Genomic DNA, 25,503 nt, shown 5'->3' with positions numbered 1-25,503 from the left:
CATTTCCCATTACTGCTATTAGTAGCAATAGTATTTTAACATTATCGAAGGTGGACTGTAGGCCAGCAAGTTTCAGTAGAAGCAGCCTGGCTCCAAAAGGAATCAGCCTGAAGAGCATCATCACAGTTGCAGTCAAACAGCCTGATTTGAAGAGTCAGGCAAGTGCCAACCAAAGCCACTCAGATAAAGCAAAGCCTTGACCAGAAAAGGATGAAACCTTAAATTAGATCTGGAGGACACTCCTCCGGGTAAGGCTGACGTCTCATGTTTCAGTAATAATTCTTATTTAAATGGCAAATATTTTACTCAGTAATAATTCTTATTTAAATGGCAAATATTTTACTGTATATGCAATATCTTCACTGTTTGATGTAATTGAAGTGGAACCTTTGCCTTTGGCTACTACAGCCCCCCAAGCTCATTCTGGCCTGCACTTTAGCCAAGGGCCTAACTGCTGGTATTTCTACTGATAGGAGAGATGCCTTTGGAATAGGTCATGATTTGGAATGTTGCAGAAGCAACATGGCTATCTTACTTCCAGCTGAAATTTAAAAATGGCCTGTATGTTCAGAAATTATTGGATGCTATACTTTTAGCTATTATTAAGATCCCCAGGTCATTCTAAACCTGACTCCACAAGGAATGAAGTCCTTAAAAAGGAACCTACAACAGTCAAACCTCTGGTATGGCCAAAGGGATATTTCCCCAAATGATAAAGTCAAAAAACTGGTTAGCGATGTCCAACAGTTAGCCTCAGGAAAAGAAAAAACAAAATTGGAAATCTGACAACTGTTGGTTTGATAAAAAGAAGCAGCTCCGGTTCAGGCCAAATAACAGCCCAGTCCAACCAGAGGCTCTAAAACTCCCACTCCTAACTAGTGTACACGCATTAAACCATTGGCCCACTGACAAAATGCATCAATGTTGGTGGGCACCTATTAATAAGGCCACAAAAAGTACCTATTTGTCCCACTTGTCTAACGTACGAGCCAGAAAAGCCTGATCCAACTGCTGCCAGACATTTTAAGTTGCCTAATGGACCACTCTATGTCTGGCAAATGGATTTCGTACAGCTTTTCCATCTCGTGGATATGCATATATTTTAGTCGTGGTCTGTATGTTTTCTCACTAGACTGAAGCTTTCCCAGCAGACAGGCTACTGCTTCTGCTGTGGCTAAAGGCCCTGTGAAAAGATCACCCTCACCTAGAGAAGCCCTCCAGAGCTCATAGGGGTCAGGGAACCCATCTTACCAGTCAGGTGCTTTGACAGTTTTGTACTGTATGGCCAGTTTGACAACACTTTCACTGCACTGACCATGCTCAAACCTCAGGTTTAGTCAAATGCACTAACAGCATTAAGACTCATTGACAAAATTTGCAGAAACCTTCCAAATACCTTGGCCAAAAGCACTGCAGTTGGTTTGATAAAAAGAAGCAGCCCTGCTCCAGGCCAAATAAACCAGTCCAACCACTGTACATGCATTAAACCATTCGCCCACTGACAAAATGACAGCATCTATGCATCAATATGGGTGGGCACCTATTAATAACAACCCAGATCGTCCTCCTTTAGAACTCAAACTCTCACTCTTGGAGATAGTCACAGAGAGCCCAGTGCACCCAGCCCCTGCCTCTTTTGATGGACAACAGGTCAAAGGAGATATACTTCAATATTATAATGACTAAGTTCTTCTATCAAAATTAACCATTTTCTGCCCTGGCTGGGTAGCTCAGTCAGTTAGAGCATTGTCCTGATAGGCCAAGATTGCAGGTTCAATCCCTGATCAAGTCTCATACAAGAATCAACCAATGAATGCATAAATAAGTGGAACAACAAATCAATGTTTCTCTCTCTCTCAATAAATAAAAAATTTTTTAAAAGAAATCTTTAAGAGAATTAACCATGCTTTAAGCAATCTTTTCACAGTGAACTCCAGGGAGATGAAGACCTTAAACAACATACTGTGCACCCTGGACACTTCATCTATTGGAAAAGGCTTTTTGCAACCTCGCTACAAAGGCCCCTACCAGGTCCTGCTAACCAACCCTTCTGGGGCCAAACTCCATGCAATAGATTCCTGGATTCATGTGACACATCTGAATAAAGCACCTAATCCTGACTGAACCTGCACCCCATCTGGTGACCTAAGGGTACAAATTTCCCAAAATTGATGCAGAGTACACCTGATGAGACAGCTACCCCAAGATGTTCAGACCAAGCCAATTAGAAGGTTTAAAACTCACTGAAGCCTCTCCTTTATAGACTATTAACTGATCGTGGATTCTTATCCAATTCATAGTCTCTGAATTTGCAACCTACAGGCTGTCTATTGATAAGACATTTTGTTCAGTTTCTTTTGAGAGAGCAATACTGCTTAATTGCTTCATGTTTTATACCTGCAGTACGTCTTCCCAACGCTCTTACTTCTTTCCATTCTGAGTATGCCTTTGGCGATTCACTACTCTAAGAGGCAAACTGGAGAAGGGTAATTCCTAGGAGATCTCACTGCCCCTCCCCATCCCTCATTACTCAAATGATAGGTTTACAACCTGTACATTTTCCTCTGACATGGAACATGACACTCAGCAACGGTCCTTCCTGGCATCAAGGAACAAAAGGCCACTGAATCCAAAAAGACCTGACTCATAATCAGCAATGATTCTGGAGAAAAATCATTCAAAGGGGGGCATGTGAAAATTAAAAAATAGAAATCTCATTTAAAATGGAGTCAGGAGGCTAAATGAGAAAACTCACACACAAGCAACACATATAGATGGTCCCAAATGTTAAGAGACCTACTATCCATTTCCCACAGGAAGTGATACTATTTTGCTGCCTCAACAGGAGGAAGAGAAAGATTCCTCCTTGCCTATTCAAGCCAATGAGACTGCCAGAACTCGGCCAATGAAAAGTCACTATACCTCAAACTTTCAGTTCCTCCTCTTTCTTTCTCTGGGCTTGTTCTTGGTTCACCTGTAGACCACAGGTCCTGAAATACAATTCTTTGTTGTTCCCGAATAAACGCATTTGTTGGAGAACTATGTGGCTACCTATTTGTTCAAGGAAACAGATAACAGAACCTTCCTCCTAGAGGCTAGAGGAGTTTTGTTCCTGAGCTTTTAAGAGCCAGCTGAATATTATATTTAACTTCCTGCTACTTAATAGTTATACAAGAGTGTTGATATTGAGGCAAAACAGTGAGCATTTGTAATCACAAGTGTGACAAGACACACAGATCTCTGTATTCTAGTGGGAAGAGAACCGAAAACATCGTTTTGGACGGGTAATTACAAGTTAGGATGAGTGTGTATGAGTATGAGTGTGTGTGTGTCTACCTGAGATAGAATGGTCACAGAAGGTCCCTCTGATGGGGTAACACCACCAATGAGCTGGAAGGATAAGGAGGAGCCAGTTATGCAAGAGGCAGGAGGACAATGCTCCTAGACTGGGAGACAGCAAGTGCAGAAGCCCCTAGGTGGCAGAGTTCGGCCTGTCTCAAGAGCAGAAGAGCCTTTCCTTCCACCAGCCATTTGTTAAATGCTGTCAGAGAAACACGATCCTTCCCTCCAGAGCACCTGTCTGGGGTTATAACACTAGTATCAAGCCCAGCTGGTGTGGCTCGGTGGTTGAGCATCGACCTATGAATCAGGAAGTCAAGGTTCGATTCCCTGGTCAAGGCATATGCCATCCCCGTGTGGTGTGTGTGTGTGTGTGTGTGTGTGTGTGTGTGTGTGTGTGTGTGCAGGGCACAGTTGATCAATGATTCTCCTTCATCACTGATGTTTCTATCTCTCTCTCCCCCTCCCTTCCTGTCTGAAATCAATAAAAATATATATATTTTTAAAAAGACAAGTATTGGCCCTGGCCAGTGTGTCTCAGTGGGCTGAGTGTCATCAAAAGCATGGAAAGGTTACCAGTTCGATTCCCAGTCAGGGCACATGCCCAGGTTGTGGGTTCAGGAGGCAACCCATCAATGTCTGTCTGTCTCTGTCTGTCTCTCCCCTCCCTCCCTCACTTCCTCCTCCCACCCTTCCCTCCCTCCCTCTTCCTTCTTCTCTCTTTAAAATCAATTAAAACATTAAAAAAGAAATAGACTTGTATTATGGTTTGGTTAGTCAGTCCCAATAAATTTTAGCAAATATTTTACTTACTGATTGCCTACTATGTGTCTGGCACTGGGGATCTAACAGTGAGAAAAACACAGTTCCTGTGTGTGGGTGTGCAAACAGACAAAGAGTGCAATAAGGATCATGAAAGTAGGAATGGTTTGTTATTGGTCACCAGTGTGTCCCCAGAACCAGCACAGGGCCTGGCACATACAAGGCAAATAATTTATTGAATGAATTCTCCTAAGGAGAGAATGCAGCATGCAAACTGTATACTATGTAGTAGGATACTAAAAATCACTGGGTATATAAACACACATGTATATAACAACAGTTGGAAATACACTAAAGTATTCAATGGTTGTCCTTTGTGTATATTTTATACAATAAGCATGTTGTTTTTTAGCATATTAAGTACTTAATTTAGTCAACGAAAAACGCAACTTATTTCGTGAATAAGTCCCAGCTTTAGTTTATGACCTGTAGGGGGAAACCATATTAACATTATTGTCCATTTCTCGGTATACTAATTTCTCACTGGGTTTGCCTACCAACGTACTTAGGTTACTTTGGATAGCCCCTCAAATATGACTCAACCTTATGAAAAAAAAACACACACCACACAACAACGCCAAAAATACTTTTAGTAATTGAATAGGATACTGCGTCTATTTCATGGAACAAGAAGACCACACTGGGCGCAACAGTCAGCAAATCAATGTTAATACGAATTTGGGCAACAAGGAGCCTGTTAACTTTAATTACAAAAGCACTGAGCGCCCTTCCAAAACCACACCTCTCACTCAAGGGCTCAGCATGCGCTCCCCAGCCCCCACACAGAGGAAGCAGTGCGCTTCCTTGCCCCACACTCCGCACCCCTGCCCAGGCCACTTCCCTTAAGCACACACCCGATAACACCCGGCCAAACACCCAGTGGGGCACAAACACCAAGGCATCACACCGCGCAGGAAACGCAGCGCAAACACCCACCACGGGCGCGGCGCGGACCCTGGCAACATCCCCACGCACTGGGGCACTCAAGAGCAAGCCCTCACCTGGAGCGCCGGGCCTGCGCTTCCCATCCTGCTGGGCTCAGTCCCTAAACACCTGCCAGCTTTCGCTGTGGACAGGCTTTTGCAAACCCCGGCCGCGCTCAGCGCCCTGCGAGGCTCAGAACAAACCGCTGGCACTTCAGGGTCCTCCCTCCCCTGGAGCCGCGCACAGCACAACCCGGGGCAGCTCTGCCCAAGCCCCGTCCCCCTTAACCCGACCCACCAACCCAACCTCTCCCCGCCCTCGGCTGCGGTCGGCCGGCTCCCCAACCCGCTCCAGCTCGCTCCGGGAGCGAACCTTCTCTCCAGGCCCCTACCGGTGGATGCGGGTGACCAGAGCACTAGCGTCACCAAAAGATTCCCAACGAAGCTCCAAGAAGAGAAGGGACGGCGAGGAGGTGCCCTTCGAGGCCCCCGAGAAGCCGTCATGTTCCGAGAGAAGAGCGGGAATCCCTTGGCCAGCACCCGACCCAGCAACCCTCAGACTCAAGAAACCTTGAAGGCGGTCCAAGTGGGCATGGCTTGGACCACGCCCGAGCGGAAGTGACGCTAGGGGGCGGGCCCGAATAGCTGGGCGATGGGCGGGGCCTCAGGGTGGGTCGGGCAGGAGGGAAAGGGGCGTGGCCTGGCCTGGCTATAACCCGGCGGGTTATTGGCAGCTCAGGCTCCGCCCGCGCCGGCGGGAGGCTGACGGTTCTTCACCTGACAAGGTTTGCGGGAAATGGTGGTTCACCACCGTGTCCTTAAACAGGCAGTTACCACCCCACTCAGGAAGGGTGGAAAGGAAACAAGAGCTGGCCCAGTCATCATTGCGCCCTTTCCGGAGCCGGGGATGGAAAAATAAAGCTCATGGACTTGAAAATAGAAACCCAGAGCCCAGACCCGGGTCGCCTAGGGACCAGCACCCCCAGGGCTTCACTTTTTTTTTTTTTTTTAAATATATTTTATTGATTTTTTTTACAGAGAGGAAGGAAGAGGGATAGATAGTCAGAAACATCGATGAGAGAGAAACATCGATCAGCTGCCTCCTGCACACCCCCTACTGGGGAGGTGCCCGCAACCAAGTTACATGCCCTTGACCGGAATCGAACCTGGGACCCCTCAGTTCGCAGGCCGACGCTCTATCCACTGAGCCAAACCGGTTTTGGCTCAGGGCTTCACTTTTGTCCTGGGGCCACCAGACTGTCAGTAGTGCCAGGGCCCTTGCTCAACATTTGGCATTAACTCAGCATAATTAGGGACGACACTTGAGATTTCCGTGGTTGAAGGTCTGCTACTGAATCCTCTCAATGCCTGCTAGATTTCAACATCACCAAGATGGCTTGGCCACTGCATTCCCAACCCCTAATGTAAATGACTCTGCCCCTTACTCCCTTGAGAGAATCCCTGGGAAGGTAAATGAATACCTGGCCATAGACATATGGGGCCCTTGCTCTTGATCAATTAACTGTTTTATTGAAGAGGAAATATACATGAATGAAAAAGTTAAGGACAAGGATGTATTCATGGCAAATTCTTGGAAGTGATGAATACCGTTATTGTTTGGATATATAGGAATTAATAATACGGAGAATTTTTTGATGAAACAGTCTCTCAATGCTAGAAATCTAAGAATGAGCAAGATTTATTTGTAGAATTGTGAGTAAACCTGTATTAATTAAACAAAAACCGGGAATATGACCAATATTAAAAGAACAAACAAAAGAATTGACATTTTCTTTCTATTAGTTGCAAAGGATAAAAATGTCAAACAATGTGAGTAAACATTGGGGGGAGGGGGACCAGGACCCACAAAACAAAATTTTTGTGTGTTTTTGAAGTTTTTAAATGGACTTGACTTTTAAAGCAAATAGTCACATTTAGAGTTTATCCCACAGAGACCATCAGACCTGTGAGCCAAAATGTATAATTTGGGAAAAAAATATAAGCTCTTAAGTGTCTAGCGAAAGTATAAGGAATTTTTGCCAGATGGCTAATGGGATGGAATTCTATGCAGTAAGCAGTGTAAAAAAAATATTAATGTGAGAAACTATCCTCTATTCTTTAGTAGAAAAAAAGCAGACTCCAAATCAGTATGTGCCTTTTGGTATTCCTTTTATTAAACAAAAGTAGTTTATTGATACGCATAAGGAGAGATTAGATGGAAATATACCCCCCCAAAAAAAAACTAACAGTTGACAGGATTGTGCATATTTCATTTTTTGTGCTGTTCAGTTTTCTATTTTGACTCAGGTTATGTTTGGAATCAGGAAGAGAAAAAATTTTTTTAATAACCCAACTTATATATCAACATCTACTTTGTTCATAGAATGGTGATAGAAACTATCACAGAAGGTTAAGGAATGAGAGGATGATGAGGAAATGGAAGCTCTCAATACAAACCTCAAACACACCTCCTGGAATGATAAAACTGTATATATATTTAAACAGTTCAGCATCTGAGATGTACTAACAACTTTCAGGGTTCAACAAATCATGGAATTTCCTCTTCCTCTCAGACCAACACAATGTTAGTGGAGCTGTAAAACAGTGTGTGTGGAGGTGATGTATAAAACAAAGGTCTTAGAATCTTGGATTATTAAGTGTAGACACTCCATGATGACACTTAAATTGAAGGAGGTATAAGTAAGGCAACAAATAGGAAACTCAATGAGGGGGGATTAGACTGTCTTCATTTTTTCAGTTGTAAAGGTGTGATATAACAGAAATGTTCTGGGGCTCAATGTTGGCACTTGTGCAAACAGAGAATCTATTCTCTATAATCATCTATCTGTACACTATGTTACATGTCAATTATATCTCAGTAAAGCTGGGGGGAAAAACTTTCCCATTTATTTCTAGGCTTGGAAGTAAGGTGTACGTTTTGGTTTGTTGTTGTTGTTGTGTGTGTGTGTGTGTTTATGAGAAGATTTAACAGGGAAAAATATATAACTAGTGTTTGGTTTCCTAGTTATAGGTATTAGATTAGATTTCACAATTGGGATTTACTTGAACTTTCTTCCTCTCAGTGAAATTTCTATACCTCGGAATCATCAAACCATTTTTTAAAATCCTCACCCAAGGATATTTTTTCCATCGATTTCTAGAGAAAGTGGAAGGAGGAGAGGGAGGAAGGCGGAGAGAGACAGAGAAACATTGACTTGAGAGGGACACATCAATTGGTTGCCTCCTGCACGTGCCCCTCCAGGGGCTGGGGAACCTGCAACCAAGGTACCTGCCATTGGAATCCAATCCACAACCCTTCCGTCCAACGGCCGACATTCTAACCACTGAGAAAAACCGGCCAAGGCATCAAACCATATTTAGCATCATAAATGGTATCCTTGTTGGTTTCTTTAACTCATTTGGAGTTGACTCACCTGAGGCTCCAACTGATATGTTCTGAACCTTGTTCCTTGTTTTTCTGGACAAGATCCATGAAGGAGGGATAGAGTTTTCTTGCTTTTTCTCAAGTGCTCAGATAGTTCTAGGCCTGTAGTAGGTACATAATAAATACGTATTACTTACTAAATGAAATAAACAGGTGCTGCTGTCAAATGATTTAACATCTTTCTGCCCATTCTCCATGAGCATGGGAGATGTCTGAGAGATTTTAATTGTAATAATAATTAGACACAGAGAACAAAGCTGGATTTGACTCTAAAAGGAATGAACTACAACTGTCTGCCCAGAAAACCCTCCTAAATCAGGCAAGGAAGCTAATCCTTGAGGTGGAGCTAATGCCCACCCCTTAGACTGGAGATCACTTGAGATGGAATTCACAGGAGAGTACTGACCCAAGAGAGTCAAGGCCTTGAGGGAAGTAGGGGCATAAACACTAGTGGTTCCTCTAGTTCCCCTCAAGATGTTGTCAAACTGCCAAAAGAAAACGAGGAGAGAATGGAAACTATGCATGTTCGCAGACCAGGTTTTAAGCTGTGTGTTAGATCTCCTTTAAGGCTTTATGAATGGAGGTAAGGATGTGTGTGGATGTCTCTAAACAGAGGCCAACTTCTTTAAAATAAAACAATGTTAGATGATTCTTTACCACCTACATTAATATATTTACATGGTGCTTTTCCGAGGTGGGGTAGCAGCATAAGTGCACCTGTGAATGCTCTCAGAAAAGGCCTCCTACTGTCCTGGTGAATTACACCGTAGGTGTTTGTGGAAACCTGAAAGAGAGTGGCTACAGGGAAGAAAACCATCTTTTTTGATGTTGGCCCTGGGAGCGATACCACCTCTATTTGCACCTGGTAAAACCTGCCAGTCAATAGCTGTTACCAGAAGTCAATAGCTGTTGCCACACCCACAGCAGCTATTCTGAAGCCAGTCAAATACAGAAAGAAGGGCATTTCTCAGAAGGGATGTATTTTCATTTTGTTTCCTGTTGGCTTTGGATGGCTTGAAACGGTAAACATATTACAAAGCATATTCCATAAGTAGATTTGCAAAGATAAAACCTTTTATTCCTTTCTCATTATAATGGTGCAGATAGACTATTTCATTTACTGTAAGCTTCACAGACTTAAATGGACTTACATCTCCCAAGTGTAAACAAAGGCAAACAAAACAGAGTTTGAATTCTAGCTCTAGAAAGAGCTTTTGGCAGCAATTGGCCCAGCCCCGCGGTTCATATCTTACTCCTGCATTTTCCAAATTCTCTTTAATGAGCCCAATTCCATATTACAAACATTTGAAAATAAGGAAAACGACAAACATGTTAACAGAAATCTTAGGCAACACTTTCTTCCTTTAAGTAACTGAGACTAGTTACATGTCCTCAGTGTAGTCTTTCCCCTGACTAGACAGCGTGTTCATTTCAGCACAAAGAAGGTGCAGTGACAGCATCCAGACTCCGACCGAAGAGGGAGCTTCCTTAGGAATTGGGAGAGCTTCAGCATCTTTGCCTGCACATGTTGGCAGCTCTGTGAAGTCACTTCAAGGATTTTGAGTCTCATGCCCTAGCCCCGTGGTCGGCAAACCGCGGCTCGCGAGCCACATGCAGCTCTTTGGCCCCTTGAGTGTGGCTCTTGCACAAAATACCACGGCCTGGGCGAGTCTATTTTGAAGAAGTGGCGTTAGAAGTTTAAAAAATTTGGCTCTCAAAAGAAATTTCAATCTTTGTACTGTTGATATTTGGCTCTGTTGACTAATGAGTTTGCCGACCACTGCCCTAGCCGGTTTGGCTCAGTGGATAGAGTGTTGGCCTGTGGACTAAAGGGTCCCAGGTTCGATTCCGGCCAAGGGCACATGCCCGGGTTGTGGACTCCATCCCCCCCAAGTAGGGGATGTGCAGGAGGCAGCCAATCATTGATTCTCTCTCATCATTGATGTTTCTATCTCTCTAGCTCTCTCCTTTCCTCTCTGAAATGAATAAAAAAAGAAAAAGAATTTTGAGTCTCAGATCTTATTCTGTTGAAATGAATCGGCTCCTTTCCGAAGAGCATTTTAATCCGAGGTGTTCTCATGCTTTATAGTTTTTTTGTCAAGGAAGGACACTGAAGTAACAGGAATTTTTATTTAGATGGCAGCAGGGTCGACAATTGAACCACCCAGAATGTATATGTTGATCATCACTGCTAGCGTTACACATAAGTTATAAGTTCAGAATAATGTGGGGGGTTATTGCCCTCTGTTGTGGTAGCTATGTAGGGCACAAGACAGTATGGCATGAACTAAGTAGATAAGAGAGATTAATTATTAACTGACCTTTCCTCGTTGCTTCTTTTGTCAAAAGTGTTCTCAGAGGTGAGCAAATGAATAAAAAGAGCCCTATTCCAGAAAACCTACAGGTCCATTGTAACACACGGATTCTTTCCTTCAGCCCTATTTCTGAACCATGGCTGTGGCAGGGGGAAGTACACAGGACCCAGTAGTTTGGAGGAGGCATGTCCTCCTGCACTTAACACAGTCAAGACTGAAAGGAGGTATTGCATAGTCTAAGGTGTCCAAATGCTTCCTTGGCCAGGATGAAGCCTCTCCTCTTTCTTAAGGCGGGAAACACTGTCCTTCCACCAAGGGACAGACCCTGATGAGCCCCATCAGTTCACCTAATACCTCCAGTAATTACTGCCACCTGGTCCCTCTTTCTAGCTCATAAATTATCCCCACATCATCTGTTACATACACCATCGTTGAGCATTCTCATGTCCTTCAACACCTGTCTTTGGAGTGTGCCTTTTTACCAGTATCACCCCCACTACTCCTATACCTGTCCTGAGCTCACAGGTGTTCAGCATGGTACAGATTCTAAGTCACACCTGTCTCTGAGATATTGCCACAAATGACTAACCGTCTACTGTAGAACACCTGTGGTCAAAACTCCACCATTCAAAGAGCACTCTGAGATAAAGTCATTAAGTCATTCCTACCTTTTTATTAAAAGGTGGCCAACCGCCCTAGCTGGTCTGGCTCAGCGGATAGAGCGTCGGCCTGTGGACTGGGGGGTCCTGGGTTCAATTCCGGCCAAGGGCACTTGCCTGAGTCGTGGGCTCGATCCCCAGTAGGGGGTGTGCAGGAGGCAGCCGATGAATGATTCTCTCTCATCATTGATGTTTCTATCTCTCTATCCCTCTCCATTCCTCTCTAAAATCAATAAAAATATATTAAAAAAAAAAGGTGGCCAACCATCGATGTACGAAATTTGAGATTCAGATTGATGTAAAAGAATGTGTTCAAAAAGTTGACAATAAAATTAAATTTTGATAAATTCATTCTCAAATATTCCTCATTTGATTAAGTCTATACTCAGAAATTTTGGTAACTTTAAAAAGTGGTCTTTACTCTTGAGTTAATTTAGCATGGGAAAGAAAACACATAAGCACAATTTATGTTATTTTATAAGTGACTAATCATTGCTTGAAGAATGAACAAATGATCAAGTAAATGAATGTCATAGAGTTAATAGGCAAAAAACAACAAATGAAATGTCAAGTACAATGGGATGTTTATATACAGTTTTTAATGAGGAGGAAATGATTGTCATTTGGCGAGGATAAAAAATACAGATTCAATATTATACAGTGAACATAATCTCAAGGTGAGATCCTATAAGTGTAAAATATAAAGAAGCTTAAAAAATACTAACCAGTGGGTGGAGGTTATTATAGGTAAATTTTATATTCTTTATGTTTTTCTACATTTTCCCTGTTTTCAATAATAAGCACAGATTACTTTAAAAGAAAATTGTTTATTTAAAAATTGGAATAGACAGGGAGTTCTGCGAGCCCCAAAGAGAGACGTCACTTTGGACTGGAGTTATTTGGAAATTTGTAAGAGCTTCTTGGGTCAGTGAATCCTGAGCTGGGTTCGTGTAACTTAGGTCGGAAGAAAGGTGGCAATGTGTTTTAGGCAGGTAACCTGGCAGGAATAGGGTAAATCAAATGATATTTTAAGCAGTCTTCTGGAATATTTTTAAATAAAATCTTTTCAAGACAAACATTGCCCTCACAGTCTGGTTATATAGTCTTTTATATTTGGCGGCGACAGCATAGCTGGCTATGGATTAGTTTTGCACAACTTTTCCATAAAAGTACCCTGATAAAAGAGGAAAACAAATGCATCACCCCAAGAGCGTTGGAGGCTAACTGAAAGCATCCGGAAAACACAACACTTTGTGCCTTATTTTATCTTAAAATCTCCTACATTACTTGCCTTCTTCTCCCTTATAATGCATTTGTGTTAATATAGAAGTAATGTTATTTTTCCTCCAAACTATTGGAAAAACATTAGGAAAAAAAGTATTTCCCTATGCCATTTTCCCTCATGACTTCCGTGTCTCCTTGGTATGCTAGCCACACATTCCCCAGGCATATGCAAATGCCTTGAACCCATTTGAGAAGGATCAAGGTCAATGATTATTAAATCTTCAAAAAGTTAATTACCAATTCTGAATTTTAAAAACTCAATACACATTTTGTTTGCTTCCATAAACAGTCATGAAAAACAAGCTCTCAAACAAAAGCAAAGGGAGTATAAACCCAATAATAAACATAGGGCTTTGCAAATTCATTTCTACTTTTTTGGTTGGCTGGTTTAGAGAAAAAGGAATTGGCTATGTCTTAGTTAACTAGAAATGCCTCTCCCATTCCCTTCCCTTTTCATGTGGCCACTTGCACTGTCCTCTGCTCAATATAAATCTCACATGCCAGGTGTACATTGATATGAAAAGAGGTAGAACAGAAAGAAGGAAAATTTACCCAAAAATGTGGCATTTTTAAAAATTCTGCTTTCTACAAGAGGGGCTGAATCCCTCCCTTTGTAAGGCTTGTGGTGCTGCTGTTGCTGAAAATGGCCTCAGGATCTTATGGATAGGAAATGTTAGGACTCCAAGGCATAGCCAGAGTGAGGAAGGACCAAGTAAATTGCTCTCTGTGTGATTGATTAAGAAAGATGAGAATATTTTGGTTGTGTGTGCCTTGAAGCCTCTGGACCTCGGTTCTTCTATTTAATTCTGCTGTTGTAGTGTGAACGCAGCCACAGGCAACAGGTAAATGAAGGGGTGTGGCTCCTCTGTTCCAGTAAAACTTTATTTACAAAAACAGTCACTTTTTAGCTCAGTGATTTTTAATATCCCCTTCTCTATAGGGTGCCACTTTGGATCGCAGTGTATTTTTCTTTTTTACTCCAAACCTTGAGCAAGCAGCTGAAAATTTACTAAACTACAGCTTGGGGGAGGGCTGCTTGAGTAGGGGGAATGAAGGGATAAGACATAGCAACAAGCCCAAATGGAAGAAGACAGAAAGGAGAGAGCAGTCACGGGAGTTCAGGTGAGGGACAGAATTCAGATAAAGTGGGAAAGCAGGGGAAAGTGAAAAGTGAACGTCTCCACTGGATCCTTAAAAGATTGATCCTGCACCTTAACGGGGAGCTGGAGGACTTGGAGGCCCACCCACGTGGCAAATGCTTGGGTTCCACAAGGAAAAGAAAAGCTTGCTATTTCTCAAAGGTTCTTAGCATAAACGCACAAACATATAGGAATGCTACGAAAAACAGTGCCTGTGCACAGCACTGACGGAGTCCTCATCCCAAATCACTGGAAACAATAATTATCCAAGCAAAGACATCACCAGCAACGGCGTTTCCAGCTACTGAAGTACTTCCTAACATCTTTGGAGTCAGTGATCTGCCTGGTGCAATAGCATATTTAAATCCTGTTTCCATTTTCGATACTTGAGTTGTTGAAAAGCTTTTGAATTCCATTTGTGTGTTAGGTACCTGCTATGTTCCTGATTTGTTTGCAGACTTTGCGCATGATCACAGCGGCCTTCTTGGGATGTGAATGGATATTTACTTCTTTAAGTTTTTTTGCATCTGTATTACTGCTAATTGGCAGGGGAGAAAGAGATGGGAAAAATAATTATACACATTTTAGTTTTGAAAGAAATGAATCAGTGTTCATTTTGAAATTCAGGGCATAATTTGCTTTATGTTTCTGAAATATTTGTAAAGATATCTAAAAAAAAAAATCAAATTCTACTTTTTAAGATTAAGTGAAGGCTTGGATTAGGAAATAATACTAAAACCATCCTACATGTTGTGTTGGAACTCTAAACTGCTTATAGACAAGTGCCCATGCCTTAGAACAACACATTTCCCTGTTTTCAAACTAATTTTGATTAGTAAATCTTGTTACAATGTAGGGAGCGGCTATAGGGTCAAGCCTGAGATTGACCTATGGCAAGGCCACAAACAAGTCCCAGCTTGGAGGGCAGAGCCCTCTTAGTTTAATTAAGCTTAACCTTATAGGCCTCCCTAGATCCTTCCTAGGTAGCTAATGGGCTGTGGGAGGACAGCAAGTGCTGCCAAAACAAGTGAAACTCAGAAGAACATTGTAAACATGTTGACCACTACCCTTGTTTTGATCTGCCTATAAAATAAAGCCTCAGCTTTAAGGTTTGGTTTTTCCCTGTTCTTATCCAGGCACGGGAGATCCACCAAGCCTCAGCTATATTCTCTTGTCTGTCTTTTCTTTAATCCTTCACCACCACTCCCTCCTCAGGCTCACCGAACCTGCCCGTGCTGGATGCGGCACATTACAACACTGTGACATTTGAGCTTCACAATGTAAATCACTTTGTTCTGCAATCTTACACAAGGCTTCCTTCCCCCCTATAGTGAAGATATCAATTCTGTTTTCTGTACAATTAGTACCCACAGTTAAGAGAGCATAGTTTTCATAAAGGTATATGAGAACAGCTAAAAGAAGTATTTAATCTCTTTTAAATGTTAATAACAGTCATGTGTAAATAACAATAGCTAACATTTTTTTAATTTTCATCACAAGTGAGACTCTGTTAAGTGAGGTTGAAGCTATTATTATCCCTATTTTTCAGGCAAGGAAAATTAACTTTAGAGAGATTAAGCATCTTAATCAGGGTATTAAAGCTAATAAGTGAGTATGAACACAGGTCTTAGTGACTGCAAAGCCCATGGTCTCATGTGATATGCTACACTGCCCCTTTGGGGATTAATGAGCACTTCATTTTACACAAATGAAATGATAAATGTAATACCAGTACCTTTAGGTTTCTATGCATTGGTATTAGGGATTTAAGAACGGAAGCCCAAAATGTAAATCACTCTACCACGTTCTATTGCTTCCTCATTACCCAGTCTTTACCCTCTCATGGAAAATAAATGAGGACAACACTTGAGACAAAGAAGATGACTGTGATTCAGGAGTAAAATTTGTCACAGGATGAGGAAGGGCAAACTTGAGATCCGTGTATGAAGGGGTCGTGAGTTGTACAGCTCTGTGGGATGGGCCTCCTAGGAACAATGACTAAGTGGTTATATGAATAATGGCCTGAAAGTCATCTTGGATGATGCATGTTACATGGGGTGTGAGAGAATACAACCTCAGGGAGTATATATTGAATGAATGGCTACCCAGTTAGTTAATAATGGTGGTTAATGTGAATACAGGGTAATGCAAGGAGGTTTTACAGATTTGGCCTTGATAGATTTGTCACTCTAAGCTTCATACCAAGGAAAACTTTAAAGCTTTATCTGACTATGCACAAGAAGGCTGTTTTGTAGATAAATGGGAATGCATAGGAGGCAGGAATAAGAGGCAAGGACAAATAGGCTCTGAATGGAACAGTCTACCAGTATTATTCCTCAAATATTGGTGCATGACTTATCTTGTTTAACATTTGTCACATATTATTGATATAATAAATACCAGTGAAATATCAAATGTGCAGATAAAAGCATTTTTTTCATTAGTAAAATGTCAAGCCAGTGATGTTAAACCACAGAAAGAACTTGCAAGTCTGTGTGAACAGAGAGGGAAGTTTTCATTAAGCCTTAATATGGACAGAGGCCCTTACAGAAATATTATAATTTCCCCATAGGCTAATAACTCAGAATAGTGTATACAAGGAGACATCACATACTCTTCTACAGAAGGATACTGGCTCAAGATGCCCACGTAGCTAAAATAAATTAAACAAAATAGAGGTGGGGGGAGGGGAGATATGAGAAAAAAGGAAATACTTCAGTTTTGTGCTATACACTGTTCTGGACATTGAATTTCAATGATGCAGAATCAGCTTCAGAAATGGGCAACTAAAATTATCAATGGAATAGCAGAATGGTTTCAAGATTTTGAGTCAGATAATTGGGAGTAAAGCCCTAACTCTTACAACTTCCTACTGGTATGATTTTAAGTCAGTCACTGAATGTCTCTGAACCTCAGAGTCTTCTGTGCTTTGGGATAACAACACTATTGGGCCTTCCGACCTCTCAGAGTTGCTTTGAGGACCAAAGAAGACAATAAATAGTAAAGCATTTTGTAAACAAATCTATTCGCTGTTGCTATTCTTATTATTTATCTTGACTACTGTACAACTGGAGGTCAAAAATCATTAGATAATTATTTTTGCGTGCCTGTACTTGGTCTCTGCTCACAAGGACCTGTCAGGGTGGATGGCGAAGAGTGCAGTGGAAACCAAGAAGACAGAGATAAGTAAATGGAATGTGGGAAAGCCCAATGCTGGGGCAAGGGAGGAAATACACAGAGTAATTAGACGTGTGAATCTGGGAAGGCTGACAATTGAGGAGACATACAAAGTCATCAAAAATGTGGTATGAGATTAAAACAACCGCCAATGGTGCCCCCTTACCAAGGTGGGCCTCCTCGACCTCCGATGGGAATGAGACCTCCTGTAATGTTGCAGGGTGGCCATTACTGATCTCGCTTCATCCAATCTAATAGGTTTGGAGATTAAACCTTTTCTCAACTTGTGCTTTTTATACAGCCAAGCTTCCGTCAATAAGGCTTCATTGTGACTTTAACATTATCTTCCCACATACCAGGAACTACTGGACATTTATTTTACATGGGAAAAATTATTTGGAATAATAAAGCAGGAACTTTTACTGAAGTTGCAATTTATACTGTATGGCTTCTTTTTCATGTTTCATCTAGGTTTTTAGAAGTGAAGTATAGTAAATTTGGTTCGTTACATTGTGAAGGCGCTGGAATTTCATGAACATACCACCTTAATAAAGGCAAGTTCTGTAAGCTTACATTGCTATTTGTAAAGTTAAGCCTTCACAGCATTTCAGATGCTGTTGGACTTCATGTCCCCAACCTAGCTTGGTGAGGGCTGTAACTATTTCCAAGTACCTGTACATTGGAAGTCTGAATGTGTAACAATATTTAATGTGTTTAGAGTTCCTCATGTTGCAGGGTTTACGAAATCTGACCCACTAAGGTCATGTGACTTTTTCTGTACTGTTAAACTTCATTGTAATAAAATGAGAGAGAGAAAAAAAGGATTAAAACAGAGTTGCTCACCAAGTTCAGTGTTAGTCTATCAAAACAATGAGCATCCTAAAACCCTGAGGTAAGTTTAGAACAGGTTAAAGATGTACTATTTCACTTGGTAGAGAGTTGTAGCAGAATTCTCTGATGGAGAAGAGAGGCAGTTATATGGATCACAACACAACTCTTGGAAGATACCACTAATTGTCATAACACCGCTTTTTGATGTGGACTCTCTATGTACTACTTCAGCCCATTACTCATATTTTTTTCTTATCACTTCATTCTCGCACCCTTCTCTAAACAAAGCATACAAAACTTACCTATTTAAAAAAACATAAGCAGTTTGAACATTTATTAACAAATTAAAATGAAACCAAAGCAGAAATACACACAGTTATGATCTCACTTTAGAATACTACTCAATGAGGCCTTCTCTAACCATCATATTAAAATGCCATCTCCCCTATGCCCGTGCTCCTGATCTCTCTTACTCCGCTCTATTTGTTCATTGCCCTTATCCCACTGTTTTTGGTGGTGGTGGGGTGAATATTTTTAAAAAATCTTTATTGTTGAGAGTATTACAATGTCACTCCCCCCGCCCCATTGTCCTCCTCCACCTGGTTCCCACTCTACACCAGGTCTTCACCACCCTTTTGTCTATGTCCATAGGTAATGCACACAGGCATATACGTTCTTTGGTTAATCTCTTCCCACCCATCTCTTCCCCCTTCCCTGTGAGATTCCTCAGTCTGTTCCATGTTTCCATGCCTCTGGTTCTATTTTATTCATCAGTTTATTTTGTTCATTAGATTCCTTGTTCATTTATTTTGACTTTTTTGATTCAATTGTTGATAGATATATATTTATTTCCATTTTATTGTTCATATTTTTTTATTTCTTCTTCATCTTCTTCTCCTTCTCCTCCTCCTCCTTCTTCAAATACTAGTATACCCTTCAACATTTCATGTAATGTTGGTTTGGTGGTGATGAACTCCTTTAGCTTTTTCTTGTCTGTGAAGCTCTTTTTTTTTTTTTTAAATATATTTTATTGATTTTTTACAGAGAGGAAGGAAGATGGATAGAGAGTTAGAAACATCGATCAGCTGCCTCTTGCACACCTCCTACTGGGGATGTGCCCGCAACCAAGTTACATGCCCTTGACCGGAATCGAACCTGGGACCCTTCAGCCCGCAGGCCGACGCTCTTATCCACTGAGCCAAACCGGTTTTGGTGTCTGTGAAGCTCTTGATCTGACCTTCAATTCTAAAGGATAGCTGGGTAGAGTAATCTTGGTTATAGGTCCTTGCTATTTATCACTTTGAATATTTCTTGCCACTCCCTTCTGTTCTGCAAAGTTTCTGTTCAGCTGACAGTTATATGGGCGCTCTCTTATAGGTAATTGACGGCTTTTCTCTTGCTGCTTTTAAGATTCTCTCTTTGTATTTAATCTTTGGAATTTTCATTATGATGTGTGTTGGTGTAGGCCTCTTTTGGTTCATCAGTTTGGGAATCTCTCCACTTCCTGGATTTGTATCAAAGACAAGATAAAGGACCATTCAGAAATGAAGGATACAATAATGGAAATAAAGAATAATTTACAGGGAATCAACAGAATAGTAGAGGATGCTGAGAAACAGATCAGTGATTTGGAATACGAGGAAGCAAAAAACACCCAACCAGAAGAGAAAATAGTAAACAGAATCCAAAAATAGAAAGATAGTGTTAAGGAGCTCTGGGACAACTTCACACATATCAACATTTGCATCGTGGGGGTGCCAGAAGCAGAACAAACAGAGCAAGATATTGAAAACCTATTTGAAGAAATAATGACAGAAAACGTCCCCTACCTGGTGAAAGAAATAGACTTCCAAGTCCAGGAAGCACAGAGAGCCACCTTTATCCCCTTTAATAGAAATGATTTAGTGTCTTGTTTACAGTCTCTCTCCCTCCACTAGAGTGCAAAGTCCATAAAAGGCAGAGATTTTTGCCTGACTTCACTGATACAGAACAAGCCTTAGGCCTTTCCTGCTCAGAGCGGTGCTCAGGAAATCTTCACTCAACCCAATGAGTGTGCTAACCACCCCCACCAAATGAATCCTGGGTGGTTTCTGAACTGTCTCCTGTGTCAGAGGTAGACTTCACCCTGCACGCTTCTCTTCCAGGCCTGGTTGGATCCTGTGTCTCCCACAAAGCAGGCCATCTTGTTCTATACTATTCCATCCCTGTCTGGTTTTCTTTGGCTCTGAAATAAACTCCTCTTCTGGCTAGACAACTACGGAGGTCCTCTCCACTCCTATTGTGTCTCTCACCGGGCTTCCTTCTTCTTTACTGTGAGGCCCTTTATGCCCTTCCCTTCCTCCAAGGAAAGCTTGAGCCCCAGATAATAATAATCAATCCTCCCAACGTAGCCCCACCTCTCAGCTTATCAGCCTGGACCTATGACAGGATGATTAATCAGCTCAATTGCCTCCAAGAGAAGGGACTTCTGCATTCTGATTATTGAAGCTTAATACCTCTTCCCCCTAATCTTAGGTATCATGAATTCTAACAAGAAAATAAGTGGCATTTTATTAAAGTGAAGCAGGCCAAAAATAAGAGTTTAGAAATGTTTTGAAATGTACTTGGATTACACACATAGGGTAGGTTTTATGGGAGGTGACTTAGCTGTTTCGGAGCTTTGCTCCCTGACCTTTCCGGTTAAAGAGGGCCTCGATGTTTACCCTGACACATCCCAGGTTGCCACTGGTCAGAGAGAGAATGGCTGTGTCATAATCACTTGTAAATAAATAATTTTTATGGAACAATTATTCAATCATTTTTATACCTGAGGATGACTAATAGGAGGAAATTATCTTAAATTATGTAAGTGAAATAAATCAACGGTCAGACTTGGGAATTGGATCCTCTGGTTCATTAACAAGGAAGAGGCATAGAGGTGAGGAATGAAGTAGTTGGAAGAGAGGAGATGGGAGGTCATCTTGACTATCTCATTTGTCCTGGGTGGTTTCCACTGGAGACTGGTACAGAAAAAGAAAATTAGAAGCCCCAACTTGAATCCAGTCTTAATTTTTAGAAGCCTTGAACTTAAAAAAAAAAAATGAACTCCTAAGTTTCAGTGGTACTAAGTGAAAAATGTAAGGGGAAAAGGTTATTGACACAGGACATTTGCTCATGTAAGTCAGCAGGCGATGTCCATTTTCGTTTTTGGGATGAAGAAAGGCGAAGTCTATTGACATGTCAAGCCAAACACACAGAGAGCATTAGGAAGGATGAAGAGTTACCTTCAATTGACATCTCTACTAATTATTTTATCATGAAATTGTGTCCTGACTAGATGGTTCATAGGAAGCTCTGCTGTGATATTGTTTTTAAAGTTTATTCTGGTATCCTCTGAGAAATATTAAAACGTCAATTGCTGTAAAGCTTCTTGTAGGAAGATACATTTGTTTAGACTGTGCTGTAGGAAATTGCTCACTTAAAGTGATAAATGGTTTTTCAGGGGGATACAATTTGCTCATCGAGCTTATAACATGGATCTCATTGGCTGTGATCTGTATTTTGCTCAAATTAAATTGAATACAAAAGCTGCATATATTCTCTTCTCAGTTAAAATGTCTCTTTATTTTAGATCTTAATCCTTGCAAAATGTTTATAAGTTTAAAAAGTAAATGGCGTTACCCTGGCCTGTGTAGCTAAGTTGTTTGGAGCATTGTTCCATGCGCCAAAAAGTCTGTGGGATCGATTCCTGGTTAGGGCAGATACATAGGTTGCCCGTTCAATCCCCGATGTTCCTTACATTGATGTCTCTCTCTCTCTCTCTCTCTCTCTCTCTCTCTCTCAAATCCATAAAACATATCCTCCAGTGAGGATTTTTTAAAAAAGTAAATGGTGTTTGTAAGAGATTTATTAAAAAGTATTTTTTAAACAGTAGTTTTTTAATCCTCACCCGAGGATATGTTTCCATTGATTTCAGAGAGAGGACTATCAATGTGAGAGAGAAACATCAATCTGTTGCCTCCCACACGCTCCCCGACCAGGGATGAAACCGGCAACCCAGGTATGTGCACTCACAGGGGATGGAACTTGCAACCTTTTGGTGTATGGGACCACACTCCAATGAACTGAGCTGCCCAGGCAGGGCTGAAAATATTACTTTCATGTCCAAGGCAGAGCCTCAATTCTTCCGCATTGACAGCTTCCACCAGTGGGGCACACTATCGAACTTCACTGACACTCAGCTTTCTCACTTCAGTCTCAATACTGTTTGGTTTTGAGGTTGAGGCCTAGGTAAGAGTCTCTGTTCATTAGGGACCAGAATTCAGTAGCTGACAGGAACTTGTTGCCAAATTATTCTAAATCACTGTATCTGCCCTAACCAGTTTGGCTCAGTGGATAGAGCGTCGGTCTGCGGACTCAAGGGTCCCAGGTTTGATTCCGGTCAAGGGCATGTACCTTGGTTTTGGGCACATCCCCAGTAGGGGGTGTACAGGAGGCAGCTGATTGATGTTTCTCTCTCATCAATGTTTCTAACTCTCTATCCCTCTCCCTTCTTCTCTAAAAATCAATAAATTATTAAAAAAAAAAAAAAAAAGATGCCCTAACCGGTTTGGCTCAGTGGATAGAGTGTCGGCCTGCGGACTGAAGGGTCCCGGGTTTGATTCCGGTCAAGGGCATGTGCCTTGGTTGCGGGCGCATCCCCAGTGGGGGCTGTGCAGGAGGCAGCTGATCGATGTCTCTCTCTCATCGATGTTTCTAACTCTCTATCCCTCTCCCTTCCTGTTAAAATATATTAAAAAAAAAAAAAAAAAAAGAATCACTGTATCCTGTGATGGGCAATCAGGGGTGGGCAAACTTTTTGACTCGAGGGCCACAATGGGTTCGTAAACTGGACCGGAGGGCCGGAACAAAAGCATGGATGGAGTGTTTGTGTGAACTAATATAAATTCAAAGTAAAGGAGCAGAGGGGAGAGCAAGAGAACCCTCCGCTCTTTTGGCTCCACGGGCCGGATCCGGCCCGCAGGCCGTAGTTTGCCCATGGCTGGAAGTCATCAGAGATGGTAACTCAGTGGTCCTACAGACATCATAGCCGTGTCACCTATAGAAGTCGCTGAACACAGATCTGGGCCCCTCCCTGTGCCCTAAACTCAAACCCCATCTCAGACAGCCCTGTGACATCCCACTTACTCTCACCAGTGAGTCACCAGGAAAAACAGCTCTCCATCTGGGTGAGCAAAGCAGAGAACGTCTACAGAGACCTGCCCCCGTCCTTCTTGCCACTACATTTGTAATGGCCATAAAGAGGCTCACAGAAGCACACTGAGCAAATGTTCAGGAACAAAAGGATGAGGGGAGGAGGCTTTTCCTCCTTAAATGCCCAGATTATTCTACTGAAATCTGCTGATCATTATATAGATCTTGTAAATGTCAAAGATTCCTTGGAAATTACTATATTTTTATTACCTCCCACGGACAGTGCATCCCACGGTGAGTACTAGATCATAAACAACTACTACAACCGCCTGAAACAGTAACTGGTCATTATAAAGTCAAAGATATTACTGATGCAAGGATGCATGATTAGATTAAAAGTGATTATCCATACACTATTACAAATTCCACTATGGGTTGATTTTAAATTTCCTGAAACAGCCCTCATGTAACATCATTATCTTGAGAAAATAATAGCAAGAGGATGTCATAGGTTACAGGAAAGATTAAAACATGGGAGATTTCAAAGGAGAAATACCACTAATATGTGCAAATTAGTCCTTTGTTTCTAAGGTGCTGCTCAAATTCTTATCTCTTTAATCCATCTCTTTTCCTAGTCCCTCACAACTCAACCCAGTAATTCCACTCATCATAGAACATTTTGGTACTTGTCCTTAGGGAACCTCACAGAGTCATGTTATCCATGTGTACTTACATCAAGGAAATGAAATGTTTCATGATTAGCAGGGAAGAGGTCTTAATGACATATGTACCCACTCTAGCTCTAAGTTAGAGACTTTCAAACATGGGGCCCTCTAAAGTATGTGTTCACTGAAGGAAAGAATGATGACTTTACCATGAAGATTTGGTACAGGAAAGAATGGTGGCTTTACCCTGAAAATTCAGAGAAAATAGTGAATCATCTTTGCACTTTAACTGTGAAAGGCAGGGGGTTCACCCACAGTGCCATAAAACCATTCAAAGTAGGCCACGGATTTGGAATATTTCATCATTGTTTATTTTTTATTATGTCCCTATACTGTCACTGCAAGAAATGTCACAAAGGATACTTGCTAAGCTAGTCAAGTGTTCCAAAGTACAGCAGGACTAACCTTGATTAAGTGAAAGGTAAGGAGTCTAATGCAATGTCATGTAACAGTGAGATAGTTTCAGGACCAGCTAAGAATTTGCCTCTTGATTATTTAAGATACATGATCAGGACAGTTAACCATCTGTAGCAGAAACTATAAGGGTCTCCAGTATCCACTTTCCTCTTCCTCATCAGTTACAGAATCCTGTGTTTTTAACTGGCCCATGCCCACCTTCAATAAAGGCTTCATTTCTCAGCTTCCCCTCCTGCCTGTGTAGCCATCTGCCTGCTTTCTTGCTAGGAGTATGTAAGTGGAGTGTCTGAAAGTGTCTCTAACGGAATGGGTGTTACACTCTTCTATTCTTCTTTTGCTGGCTGGAGTTCAGACCAGGAGATGAGATGGAATCTCAAATGGAAAAAATCCCAGGTTTCTGTGGATTGTGGGGACACCATATGAGGTACCTGCACTGCTCATGGTTCTTAACCTGAGAGAGAAATACACTACTATCTTGTTTAGGTTCCTGTCATTTGGTTTATTTTTTCTGTCTTTTATAGTTTATTCTAATCTCAAGAGATAAATGATCTCATCCAAAACAGTGACAAAGATGATGGGAACCAGGTAGGCATAACAAAGACAGTGAATACATTTGTAGACATATCGAGTCACTTTTATAGTTAGGTAGTGACTGTATTTACTTATTATTAACTTTTTTATTGGCTATGTTGTAAAATCTCTTCAACTGTTCCAACAAGTATTTAATCATCAAAATTTCTGCAAACTAGCAATTTAAGAGCCAGTAGAGTAAGGAAAGAAGATAAGCATACCTGCACTAATGTGTTTGCTCTGCCTGTCTCCTATCATCCATTTAAAAGTTACCTTAAGCCCTAACGGGTTTGGCTCAGTGGATAGAGTGTCGGCCTGCGGACTCAAGGGTCCCAGGTTCGATTCCGGTCAAGGGCATGTACCTTGGTTGCGGGCACATACCCAGTAGGGAGTGTGCAGGAGGCAGCTGATTGATGTTTCTCTCTCATCAATTTTTCTAACTCTCTATCCCTCTCCCTTCCTCCCTGTAAAAAAGCAATAAAATATATTTTTAAAAAAATGTCACCTTAGGATCATGATTTTTGACCTTATAAATGTTTATCTTAATCTGTTCATTATGATTAAGCTAGAGCACTGGAGTAACCATGTGAAGCAGGATCCAGCCTATGTATGGCTGTAAAAACAGCGAATGCTTTGAAGGTTTTGTAAGACACTAATATGCTGTAGTAGCCACGACGTTGTAAAT

The 25,503-nt window shown here is 41.6% G+C and overlaps 1 protein-coding gene across 23 annotated transcripts in view; it reads right to left on the bottom strand.

Annotated features, from left to right (window-relative positions):
* The window catches only part of LOC308237676 (membrane cofactor protein-like), an 80,840-nt gene that overhangs the window by 37,118 nt on the left and 18,219 nt on the right, over positions 1-25,503 (bottom strand). For 14 of the 23 annotated variants that reach the window (XM_080648580.1, XM_080648577.1, XM_080648564.1 and 11 more), the window contains exon 1: positions 5,477-5,698. The exons of 4 other annotated variants lie outside the window; for them this stretch is intronic. In XM_080648580.1, the coding sequence (XP_080504706.1) occupies positions 5,477-5,588 (112 nt within the window). In that variant the 5' untranslated portion in view covers positions 5,589-5,698. Of the gene's footprint in view, positions 1-5,476; positions 5,705-8,518; positions 8,632-25,503 lie in introns of those variants that run through there. 5 more of the 23 variants (XM_080648576.1, XM_080648570.1, XM_080648568.1 and 2 more) reach the window with 3 other exon arrangements.

The sequence above is a fragment of the Plecotus auritus genome, assembly GCF_963455305.1.
Source record: "Plecotus auritus genome assembly, chromosome: 12".
Lineage (NCBI taxonomy): Eukaryota > Metazoa > Chordata > Mammalia > Chiroptera > Vespertilionidae > Plecotus > Plecotus auritus.
This window is presented reverse-complemented; position numbering and strand designations above follow the sequence as displayed.